Raw genomic sequence first — 13,754 nt, forward strand, 5'->3', positions numbered from 1 at the left:
TATACCAATGATAGAATCTTCACTGATATTCTAATCAATATTGAGTCGATAGCATTTACATGGCAATATCAGGGACTTTTGTTAATGCATATATTGACTACAGGATAGAGTCTGTCATTCTGGGGAGTTAACTTACTCATGTTTAACCTACTAATGATGCTTAATTAGTTTGAACATAGTTTGTAGTGAGACAAATATCAATATTTAAATAAAGATTTCATGAAGGGATAGAGAATGAAGATAATAAACAAAAAAAACTATGGATGTTTGTCATATTTCTGAAATAAAGATAATTGTAGGTTGTTTTTCTTTATTTTATTGGTCAGTAAGGAGAGAAAACAGTGCCAATGACCCTTTTTAGAACCTCTGAGATTGGTGGGATGGAGGGAGAAAGGGAGGGGGAAAGAGAGAAAGAGAGAAGGGGGAGAAAGGTATCTTCAAACTGGACAACTGACCTGAATGCTGGCAACAGAGTAGGTTCCACTAAAAGCACCCAAGATGCCAGGTGGTGGTTGTGCTATATCAGGTGATGGATTAATCCTACCACCCATGTAGGTAGAAGTGGAATTAGAACTCAGAAATGCAATGAGTCAGAACACATACCACAATGCTCCTGGCCAGACAGTGTTACAAGGCAAAAGGAAAAGTTGACTTAAGTGGGATTTAAACTTAAACTGCAGGGAGTTGGAATAAATACTGAGGCATTCTGACGCTCTAACAACTCTGCCAATTTGTGGGTCTTATGGTAAATAAAATTCATTAACACGATAAAATAATTAGCCAGATATTTTACAGTTAAACCACAACTGCAAAATTTTAGATTTACTAAAATATATCATATTTAGAATAAAATGCAGAAAAGCACAAATTTCACATACATAGGTCATATTTTAATTATGCTCAATCACTGTTTCATTGGCATCAAACCTCATTATTTAAATTTATTTATGTAATTAAGATACATAATTATTTCATAAATTTAAAAGTAATGTTTACCCAAATTGCTGGTGGCAGGGGGAAATGCACTGGAATATGCAATGTCTCAGAATAGATTAAATTTTTTTAGATTTATTAAGGTAAAGGTATACAGATTTAATTCATCTTTAGATTCTAATGAACCAGAAATTCTGTCACCCTGAGGAGGAGGAGCTGCTGCCATCTAATGTTTGTTTTCCATGCTGGCATGGGTTGGACAATTTGACAGGAGCCAGAGGACTCCATGCTCTTTTTAATGCCAACCATTTAATAGAGTGTACTGAGTGCTTTTATATTGTATTGACACAAATAAGGTTACCAAGTAACTCACAAAACTGAGGGTGGGGGTGTAGCATTGAAGGAGGTTTTATGCCAGGCAATGAGAGGTTAAAGTACAACAGAAGGATAGAATTAGTTGTCTTGAATGTCTCTTTGAAAAGAAGATGACAAGACAAAAATTAATGAAGTCAGAAGCTATTTGAAAATGATACCATCATTGTCATCATCATCATCATCATTGTTTAACATGTGTTTTCCATGCTGACATGGGTTGGATAGTTTGACACGGAGCTGGCCAGCTGGAAACTTGTCCAGACTCTAATCATCTGTTTTAGCTTGGTTACAATGGCTGGATGCCCTTCCTAAAGTCAACCACTTTACTGAGTGTGCTGGGTGGTTTATATGTGGCACCAGCATGAGTGCATTTCACATGGCACCAACATGAGTGACACTGGTATAAATGTATTTTACTGGTATAAATGTATTAGGTGGTAATATTGTAAAAATGTATTAGGTGGTAAAATAAAAGAAACACTGGTATAAATGTTATTTTACGTGACACCAGCACAAGTGTATAGTATGTGGTACTGGCACAAGTGTATACTATGTGACACTGGCATGAGTGCATTTTACATGGCACCAGACCTTCACATAAATTATGGTGGGACTAAGCAATCATCAAAAAATAGTGTTAAGAGTGTAAAATAACTGAAAGACAGACTTCAAGAAAAAATTATATATGTTAAATGGCAATACATTTAAAATAGCACAGATTTCTTCCAACAATATATCTTCAGGTTCAACTTATTAGAAGTCTGACAAAGCAAGTATACTTTATGATGGCTTATGATTTTCTTTTCAAGCGAGGTGGGGGGGAGAAAAAAAAAAGAAGGAATGAAGCCATTTTAAAGCAATATCCCAGACACCAATATTTCTGCAAGATTATGGTGGACAGCTTGAAAAGTAACTAAAATATTAATCAATAAAACAATTACTGGATGTTTTTGTTAATAATAACCATTAAGTGGTTCATGAATTTTAATTAGAGCTGTAACGCTTCTTATGAAATTGTTTATCAACATGGAAATCATTAACTATTATGTTAATTAACATGGGATAATTAACAGTGTTGTTTATTTATCAATGATAAAACTACAAACTCAGTAAATTTACATTTTTTTCTATTGGTTATGTCTGTAGATAAGACTAATGAAAAATAGAAATAGGACTGAAAGACAGTTTAGAAAGATATTGTAGTGAGAAACTCACACACATATACACAAATGTGCACACACATGCATGTATGCACACATGCCAGAGTCAATTTTGACTCAAGTTACACATCCAGATGATAGAAAATAACCATTTCCTAGTTCTGTAAGAAAACAAGATAATCTTCCAAATATTTTTGGCAAGTAAATATGCTTTATCTAGGATTAGAGAGACATATATTGAAACTGGAATTCCTTGGACTGTCTATGCACAATAAGAAGGAGAACAATAGGAAAACAAGGATGAACAATAGGAAAATAAGGAGAGAGGAAAAAGAACATGAGATCATAGTAGTAGTAGTGATGGGAAGAAAAGTAGCAGTAGTATTAATATTAGTAGTGATGAAGATAGTGAGCTGGCAGAATCGTTAGCATACTGGGGAAAAATGTGAAGCAGCATTTTGTTCGTCTCAATGTTCTGAGTTCAAATTCTGCCAAGGTTGATTTTGCCTTTTATCCTTTCAGGGTCGATAAAATAAGTACTAGTTGAGCTCTGTGTTTGATTTAATCAACTTAGTCTCTCCACCAAAACTACTGGCCTTGTCCCAAAATTTGGCCTCATGGAAGAAATGTGGCCGATGCTAGTGTCATGAAACTGGCACTTGTGATGGTGGCTTGTAAAAAGCATGGAGGCAATGTGGCTGATGTCGGTGGCACATAAAAGCACCCATTACACTCTTGGAGTGGTTGGTGTTAAGAAGGGCATCCTGCTGTGGAAGCCATGCCAAATCAGACTGGAGTCTGGTGCAGCCCCTCAGCTTACCACCTCTGGTCAAACCATCCAACCCATGCCAGTATGGACAATGGATGTTAAATGATGATGATGATGATGATAATGAATATTAAAAGTGATGGCAGTCTCAGTAATAGTAGCAGCACTAGTTAGAACTGGCATTAGAATAAATCTCAAGGGTTTAGTATCATTAGTTGAAGAACAATTCATAACAGAGTAAAAGCTGTTTATTTCAAACAGGTTTAGATCAACACTTTCATTTGCTTTACATTAATTTTTCACTCTAGCATGGGTTAGAGGAATATATAATTGAGATATAGTATTACAACTGGATGTCCGTCTTGTCACTGACTGTTATTTGATTTTCTAGTAAAGAGATTTTTTTATTTCACCTGTTTGAAGGCATGAAGTTAACACTGTCCATAGCTAACAACTTTTATAAAACGCAGATATAGACTAACACAAACACACATGTATGCACATGTGCACACACACACACACAAATATGACAGGTTTCTTTCAGTTTCCATTTTCCAAATTCACTCACAAGGCCTGAAGGTATTGTAGAAGACTCTTGATCATGGTACTGCACAGTGTGAGTGATCCTTGTGTCAATACTAATTTTAGGAAATGAATCTTAGTTCAAATGTATAATTAATAACCAATTAGAACCATAATTTTAGAGTGATCAGAATCAAAGTAAACATGCTGATTTCTATAAATATTCATTTGTTAAAGAAAGCAGAGAATTTTTTGTGATAAATCTACATTTGTTGGTTACATGCTGGACTAAATGTTATGCAGCATTGAGTTTATCTTTCACAGTTATGAGTTCAAATACTGCAAGGGTCGGGTCAACTGTATGATAAAATAAATACCTGACATAAAATGATGATGGTTGATTTAGTTGATATTACTCAAGCTGGGAGGATTGTTAAAGGCATTGCAGTATTTCTTCTGTTACTTTCTTCCAAGTTCAAATTGCATCAAGGTCAACTTTACCTTTCACCCTAAGGTGTTTGACTTCAATTTTATTTCTATCGCAAGTGTATCATGAGTTTATTATGTGTGCAGAACCCAATTTCAACCAATCAAGGTTAACTATTTATATGATAATTTCTAGACAGTTCTTTCAGTAATAGTGTTATAAACAGCTCTTTTTTGGCATGATTAGCCAGAGAGAATTTGAACCCCGCTCATTATGGTGCTCCGGTTAGTTTCTTTCTCAAAGTTGTTTTCACAGCTTCATACAACTTTCATTTACAGCCTTCTCATACATGTATCTTTCACTGACACACTGACAATCCAAATATCATTGACCCCTTTTTACTCTAAACCTAGGCTATTTATATCTTTGCATTCAAGTTCTGTGAACTGGCAGAATTATTAAAGTATTGTTTTTTAACACTTTACTTTTTGGATAAAAATCCTGCCGGGATCAACTTTGCTTTTCATCCCTCCAATGTTGATAAATTAAAGTACCAGTCAAGTACTAGAGTTGATGGTATCAACTGATGCACCCTGCCTCCGAAATGCTTGCCTTGTACATCTGTATCATCAGCATCAATGTGGGTGGATTTTCCTAATAGTTATTTTCACAGTTCCATATCATCTCAGAGATGAGGATGAATCAATGCCATACATTTTTGCAGCAATATGAAGATCAGTTTAACCATTAATTATCCGTAATGATTTTCAACACCTGTGAATATGATGTGCATATAATTTGGCACTGTCTGTATTTCATGAAGCTTTGTATAAAATGTAGCAATAAATGTATATACACTGACATCAAGTCTTGTCATAACTCATGCTACAACCCCATTGGGAGTCTATAAACCAAAGTAACCAGTCAGTTACTGGATCGATGTAATCAATCAATCCCCTCCCCTCAGTATTGCAGGCTTTGTGTCTAAATCAGAAACCACTATTAGGGAAGAGAAACAAAGACAGAGAGACCAGTGGCCAGGGAAGATATGTTATCTGGTCTTATATTCAAACCTTTGCCACTGAGTTCAATTTCTACCAAAGTCAGCTTTGCTTTTCATCTTTCCATGAAAGTACAACTATACAAACCTTCAAATAATGTGACAAAAGAAATAATTGGTTTTATACTTTACCGAGAAACATTGCATTTATGGTGAGATCTCTTTTGTTAGCATCTTGCTGCCAATACGAATCAAGTTCTTGTGTAGCAGCTCCCTTGACAATTGCTGAATCTGTTCGAAGTGTAGAAATTTCAAAGTTTTCCTATAAACCATGAAATATAAATTGTTATAAATGTTATTGATTAGTTTATTCTCACTGACATTTACATCTAATATTTACATGCACACATGTACATGCATCCATGCACATGATACATCTGTGCATATATCGATAAATATGGGATGGAAAACAAAACAATAGCTGGGTTTTTTTTTTCAACTCTAAAAGCTCACAAATCCAACTAGGGAAGAATAAATGTAATAAATATTAATTATTTAGCATTGAAATATGGCTAATAATCTATATCTATAAGCATCAATGTCTGTTTGTCTTGAAACAACATCATCATTTCCCAACAAATCTTTATCAAATTTTGAGGGAGATCCAGATGCAATCCAGAATTATGTATGAGCAAAACATCCCAAGTTTGAGGTCCCCTTAGGGAAAAATAGGGATAAGTCAAGAAAAGTGAAAAATCGTAGAGAGGCTGCAAACTGTCATGGAGTAGGAGTGATAGTGCAAAGCACAGAAATGGCAGTTTGTCACATCAAAATGTGGTTTTTCTTTCTCTATTGGTCTTTCAATAATCTCCCACACTCTCTCACACACACATACACAAACACATATTGAAAGCTGTTGTCATCAAATTTTCATGTTCAAAAGTAATATCTTTGTAAAGTTAATACATGGTCTCAAATACCATGGGAGCAGAAAGTAATTTATTCTTTCATTGTCTCTCACTAAATTTGTCTCTGTTTCTAAAATATTCAGGATTCATATTCTGCAAACCAAACTGTTAACTTATTTAATGTTTGAATATTTTACAAGCCTAATGATTTAAACATGAAACAGGAAATATATTTTCTATCTGTCATGGTATTTGGAACCACAAACTAACTTTCTGAAATGTGATTTCTTTTAAAGAGGAATTCTTCATAATGATTGTGTTCCAATATATACTCTTTATAAGGCTGCAAGCTAGTAGAATGGTTAGCATGTCAGGTTAAATGCTTAGTGGCATGTTCTGAGTTTAAATTCTGTCATGGTTGACTTTATCTTTCATCTTTTCAGGATCAATGAAATAAGTACCAGTTGTGCACTTGGGTCAATGTAATCAACTTACCCCTCCCCCCAAATTGCTGGCCTTTACCAAAATTTGAAATCATTATTTACATTCTTTGTATATTTTGTGTGCAATATAAATTAGCTCATGGTATTGTTACACATACTGATGGAATATTTGATACTTGTGCTAAAAATATCATGGTTCACTCTCGTTCCAGGACCTCAAAACAGTTGTTTGATATACCTGTGTAACAAACCATAAAGCTTGCCAGAGACAATGCAAACAGGAACAGTGTCTTGAAAAAAAACTGTAGTTTTGTGTAGCTTGGAAGCAAGAGGAAAGTTCCTTTGTTATCATTTTTATGCCTGTTCATCATCCAATTTTCAGCAACTTTGGCATAATCAAGAGTACAACATGATAAAAAACATACTTTGTTAAGCACAAGAGTTAAAAAAAACATCTAGATTTAACCTCAATCATATACATAGATTTTCATTGAAAATACCCTATATTCTATGGTTGGTAAGGATTTTGATCAGGGTAAACCATCACCTCCAGAAGCACCGCAGTCACAAATCTCAGTTGAGAGTTTCTTCAGGTAACCAGCTATAACATTCAACAACGGGAAAAGTAGGTCTACCAAAATGAATTAATCTTGGTTTGATACATAAAAAACAATTGGTGACATCTGGTATGGGAGAAATTATTTTCCTTGATACTTATGATGGAACAGGTAAAACCTTTGGTCAATCAAATTTTAACAAAATTTCATTCACTCAAGCAGTGGCCTCATTTGAAATTGCTGCAACTTTACTCACAGGGCCAGGACTGCTGGTTCTGCTTTGAAACTGTCACTCAACATTGCACACAATAACAGTCTTGTATGCAATATTTACAAAGGATCAGGCAGCAAGCTAGCAGAATCATTAGCATGCCAGGCAAAGTTTAGCAGCATTTTATCTGTCTTTACATTCTGAGTTGAAATTCTGCCAAGGTCGACTTTGCCTTTCATCATTTCAGGGTCAGTAAAATAAGTACCAGTTGAGCATTGGGGTGAATGTAATTGATTTACCCACTCCCCTGAAATTGCTGGCCCTGTGCCAAAATTTGTAATCAATATTTACAAAGAATCTGGACAAGCAGAGGTTCTGAAGTAAGCCAATCTGACAGTATATGATGAGAGCATATTGTCTAAAGGACTTGCATCTGAGGTTCTTGATTGCACCTTAAAAGATCTCAGAGTTGACATGAACATCATAGGTGGAGTCACACAATCTTGCTCTCAGGCAATTTCAATCAAACACTGTCAGTCATCCCAAAAGTACACCTACTAGTGAAATTCGGAGCACACCTCAAAGAAATTTATGTTTGAAGACTAGAGAAAACTTTGTCTTTCTACCAACATGAGAGTTGCACTTCATAGAAATGTCACACCCGCCAAATTTGCTAAAAGTTCATTTCACTTAAGGTCGTGAAGAGGGAGGGGGATGATCAGCAACTAGGTGGCACTGAGAGCAGAGATGTAACAAAAAAAAAAGAAACAAAAGAATGCAAAGCAAAAGAACAAACAAAAACTGAAGAACCATCAACATATCTCAAGAAATACTACTGAAAGTTTATTGTATTTATAATTATCAAAGAATTATATAAACCATGAGAAGCTTTCTGAATGTGCAATCCCCAAAATAACTACCATATGAGTTAAATCATTTTAATTTGACAAATATGTTTCTATTTATTTGATACCTGGGTAATGCTGGGTATCTCTGATGGTAAATATACCTGAGGAAATAATGAATAAATTAATAGTAGATAAGATATGATATCAAGGCATACTCTATAGGACAAAAGGCTAATCGCATAAGTAACATCTAGGGAGGTTGTCTATCATGGTATATAATCCCATGACTTCCTCTTTGTGGAGACAGAATTCCAAAGGGTCCGCCTTTCACCATTGATTTACTATTGGTTTATATGAACTGACATAATTTAAAAGATAGTACCAACAAAGTTTTCTTTTCCCAGTCACCCACTAAAATACAGGAAAGGGGCCAATCTGATACATCAACACCTATGCACATCAATCCAAACTTGAACCATCATCTCCAATTAACATACATGTAAGCCACAAAACTTAATCTTCTCTGAGACACACATTTCTCAATTCCTACCTCTAACCTATCTCTATTCTCCAGCCTACACATTTATAATCCAACTTGACTCAAAAATATTATGTTTGCAAGACATCCAGTAACTCGGTAAACCTTTTTTGCACATCTTTTGGGGCATTTGGCTCATGAGTTCGATTCCTGCCAGTGCATTATGTCCTTGAGCAAGACACTTTATTTCACATTGCTTCAGTCCACTCAGTTAGCAAAAATGAGTAGTACCTGTATTTCAAAGAGCCATCCTTATCACATTCTGTATCATGCTTAATATCTCCCCGAGAGCTATCTTACAGGTATGCATGTCGGTGGAGTGCTCAGTTACTTGCACATTAATTTCACAAGCAGTCTGCTTTGTCGATCAGATCAACTGGAACCCTCATCATCATAACTGATGAAGTGCAAGTTTGCTTTTTTCTGCTCATCATGCATTGAGGACATCTATTTACTCTCTACTTTCTCTAAACTTATCATCCTTAATGACTTTAATACATAAAAACCTTCTTAACTCACATACACCACCTACACTGATGTGGATGGCATATGCTGAATTCTTTGCCATTCCAAACTGCATCACTTACAACCTTCTCATACTTGTATCCGTCACTGACACACTGACAATCCAAATGTCATTGATCCCTTTCTTACTCTAAACCCAGGCTATTTTTTATCTTTGTATTCAAGTCCCGTGAGCTGGTAGATATCATTAAAGTACTTTTTTTCAACTCTTTACTTTCTGTATAAAAATCCTGCTGGGATCAACTTTGCGTTTCATCTCTCCGATGTTGATAAATTAAAGTACCAATCAAGTACTAGAACTGATGGTATCAACTAGTGCCCTACCTTCCACAATGATAGCTTTGTGTTAAGATAATAATTATTTCAGCATCCATTGGATCAATCAATGCTCTTCCTACTACACAGCTTAACCTGACTTCTCATACAATCTGCTACTTCAAGTCAACTTGTTCATGCTCCTGTGATACCTTGGAAGGAAACAGCTTACTCACGATTCTTCTGAAGCAATGAAAAGAGTGAGAGTCATTCCACTATCGTCAAACTGTAAGTTGTAAAAGTAACTCTTACTTTCATTCAACTCCTCTCTCTTTTTCTCTCTAAAGCAATCTTTTTTAAGCATTGACTCAACAAAGATGGCTACACCTGTCCAATTTTCCACACAGTGGTACTGAATCCAAAACTATGTGGTTGGGAAACAAACTTCTTAACCACACAGCCATCTTTCAACAAATAGACTGTCAAATTGTTTCTCTGTGCAGACTCCATCTGTCCCTCACATCTTGAATCACTAGTTTTCTGATACACTGCTGCTTTGTTGCAGCAAGTACAGTTGGGGCTCTCTCTGATACACACTCTATCAACCCTGGAGCTATTAATGTGGTGGCTTGACCAGCTGGAAATAACACTCAACTGAAAACTGACAGCTAACCAATTCTGTAACATGTATCTTTTACTTGTTTCAGTCATTAGACTGTGGCCATATTGGGGCACTGCTTTGAAGAATTTTTAGTTGAATGAATTGACTCCAGGATTTATTTTTTTTAAAGCCAAGTACTTATTCTACAGGTCACTTTTACCAAACCACTAAGTTATGGGGACATAAACATGCCAACACTGGTTGTCAAACAGTAGTAGGGGACAAACACAAATACAAAGATACACACACACACTCATAATTGTCACTAATTGTAACCGAGGGTGCTGTTTATATTAATATATATTTACAACAGGGTTCTTTCAATTTCCATTTCTGATATCCACTCACAATAGTAGAAGACACTTGCTCAAGGTGCTGTACAGTAGGACTAAACCCAGAATCATGTGATAGGGAAGCAAACTTCTTATCACATAGCCATACCTGCACCTATATGTTAAACAATCAATCAGAGATTGCCAGTCCTGTGATATGAGATAAGATCAAGAAAGAATTAGAAGAAAATAGATTTTTTCTCCAGGTCTAATGAAGAATCATTACTGAGAATGGTGGTGGATGGGGGGGGGGTAGAAGGAAGGAAGGAGGTGAGTTGGTAAAGAAAATGAATAGATATCAATATTAGAAATATAGAACTGATTGGAGACTTATAAGTTGTACGATGCCCAACAGCTAAGTGACAAATTAGCTGCCTTAACCTAATGGAGAGATAAGGAGTCAATTATTGGTCATTTTGTGGCCAAAGATATCCACTAATTGGTGATTGATCAGTTCTATTGAGTTTGGGTATAAGAGAGAATTAGTGGGAAGGGGTTGCAATGCTGGCCCTTAAACCAAGATTTTTATTAAAGTGCAAATAGTGAAGAATTAGTCTGCTAGAAATTTTACTGCCTACTCAACACCATTTGTCTAGATTAGTGGTGCAAGCAAGGCAATGTGGTTCAGAAATTCACTTCCCACCATGTGGTTTTGGGTTCAGTCCTACTGCACAGTACCTTGAGCAAGTAACTTTCTTTGGCCTTAGGTTGATCAAATGCTTGTGAGTGAATTTGTTAGTCAGAAACTGAAAGAAGCCCATTGTACATATGAATGCATATATATATATATATATATATATATATATATATATATATATATATATTTATATATATATTTATGTATATATCATCATCATCATCATCATCATCGTTTAACGTCCGTTTTCCGTGCTAGCACGGGTTGGATGGTTCGGCCAGGGTCTGGGAAGCCAGGGGCTGCTCCAGGCTCCAGTCTGATCTGGCAGAGTTTCTATGGCTGGATGCTTTTCCTAACGCCAACCACTCCGCGAGTGTAGTGGGTGCTTTTTACGTGCCACCTGCACAGGTGCCAGGGGAGGGGGGTCCGGCATCGGCCACGATCGGTTGGAGCTTTTAACGTGCCAGCGGCACGGAAGCCCAGCCAAGGCGGCAACGACAACGTTCGGGTGGTGCTTTTTATGTGCCACTGGCACAGAAGCCAGTCGAGTCGGCGCTGGCATCGGCCACGTTCGGATGGTGCTTTTTATGTGCCACTGGCACAGAAGCCAGTCGAGTCGGCGCTGGCTACAGCCACGTTCGGATGGTGCTTTTTATGTGCCACCGGCACAGATATCACAACTACTATTTCCATTGATATTTATTTCGATGTTCATGTACTTGACTCAACAGGTCTCCTCAAGCACAGCGGGATGTTCTGGGATCCAGGGTACTTTGAATGGGCAGGGGCTATGCAGAACTGGTGCAGGAAGCAGCCCGGGTCTTTGCAGTTACAGCATATCTCTAGAGCATATCTCAGTGAGGCCCAACGCTCTGAGGTCATGCTTGACTACCTCATTCCATGTCTTCCTGGGTCTACCTCTCCCCCTGATTCCTTCAACTGTTTGGGAGTGGCACTTCTTCACACATCTCTCCTCATCCATCCGCAGTACATGACCATACCATCGCAAGCGTCGCTCTTGCACACCACATCTGATGCTTCTTATATCCAGCATTTCTCTCAGGGTGCTTACACTCTGTCGTGCGTGCACACTGACATTACACATCCAGCGGATCATGCTAGCTTCATTTCTTTCAAGTCTACGCATGTCCTCTACAGTCACAGCCCATGTTTCACTACCGTGAAGCATGGCAGTTCGCACACATGCATCATACAATCTACCTTTCACTCTGAGCGAGAGACCCTTTGTCGCCAGTAGGGGTAGGAGCTTTCTGAACTTTGCCCAGGCTATTCGTATTCTAGTGGTGATACTCTCTGAGCATCCACCTCCACTACTAACTTGGTCACCCAGGTAGCGGAAGCTATCAACTACTTCTAGTTTCTCCCCTTGGAGTGTGATGGAATCTGTTTTCTGAGTGTCTGTGGTGTCTATTGTCCCTGTGCATCTGCCGCACATAAAAGCTATCTTATCAGTTAATTTCCCTTTAATGTTGCTGCACCTCTTATGCGTCCATAGCTTACATTGGGTGCATCTTATGGAGTTTCTACCTACACCTTTCCTACAGATCGAGCAGAGCCACCTGCCCGAGGGTGTGTGTGCTGAGTTCGCCTTTCTGCTTACTTTGGTCTTTGCTACATTTACTCTAAGGCCCTTTGATTCTAACCCTTGCTTCCACACCGGAAATCTCTTTTCTAGTTCCGGTAGTGATTCTGCTATGAGAGCCAGGTCATCAGCATAGAGGAGCTCCCAGGGGCATCCTGTTTTGAATTCCTCTGTTATTGCCTGGAGGACTATGATGAATAAAAGGGGACTGAGGGCTGAGCCTTGGTGTACACCTACTTCTACCCGGAATTCTTCACTATATTCGTTGCCAATCCTAACCTTGCTGACAGCCTCTCTGTATAGAGCCTGTACAGCCCTTATTAGCCATTCATCAATCTCCAGTTTCCGCATTGACCACCAGATAAGGGAACGGGGAACCCTGTCAAAGGCTTTCTCCAAGTCCACAAAAGCTATGTAGAGGGGTTTATCTTTAGCTAGGTACTTCTCCTGCAGTTGTCGGACCAGGAATATAGCATCAGAAGTGCTTCTACCCGGCAAAAAACCGAACTGCATCTCATCTAAGCAAATTCTCTCCCTAATGAGATGGGTTATGACCCTCTCTGTGACCTTCATCACCTGATCCAACAGTTTAATACCCCTGTAGTTATTTCTATCTAGAGCATCACCCTTACCCTTGTAGCAGTTGACTATGGTGCTGCTACGCCAGTCATTGGGTATGACTCCATTATGAACTACCTGGTTTACAATGCGGGTGACTAGGCCATAGCCCACATAGCCAGCTGTTTTAAGCATCTCAGCAGTGATTCCTGATGGGCCGGGGGCTTTACCTGGTTTCATATCCTTAATTGCCTTAACTACAAGGGAGCTGTCTATTCGGGTAGCTGGTCCCTCTACTGGGTCAACATTTGGCAGGCTCTCCTCCTCCCATTCATTCTCCTCATTCAGCAGTCTTTCATAATGGCTTCTCCAAGCCTCTTTCTTTTCACCAACAGTAAAAGCAAGTGCCCCATCCTCCATGCGGACACATTTCTCTTCTGTAACATCACTATTTTCTCTCACACACTGTCTGGCAATCCGAAATACCTCAGC

The 13,754-nt window shown here is 37.9% G+C and overlaps 1 protein-coding gene across 3 annotated transcripts in view; it reads right to left on the reverse strand.

Moving 5' to 3' along the window:
- The window catches only part of LOC115217185 (CCA tRNA nucleotidyltransferase 1, mitochondrial), a 73,485-nt gene that overhangs the window by 40,618 nt on the left and 19,113 nt on the right, over nt 1–13,754 (reverse strand). For all 3 annotated transcript variants that reach the window (XM_029786817.2, XM_036507521.1, XM_029786816.2), the window contains exon 3: nt 5,379–5,508. In XM_029786817.2, the coding sequence (XP_029642677.1) occupies nt 5,379–5,508 (130 nt within the window). The remainder of the gene's footprint in view (nt 1–5,378; nt 5,509–13,754) is intronic.

Source organism: Octopus sinensis, linkage group LG11, assembly GCF_006345805.1.
Source record: "Octopus sinensis linkage group LG11, ASM634580v1, whole genome shotgun sequence".
NCBI classification, from domain to species: domain Eukaryota; kingdom Metazoa; phylum Mollusca; class Cephalopoda; order Octopoda; family Octopodidae; genus Octopus; species Octopus sinensis.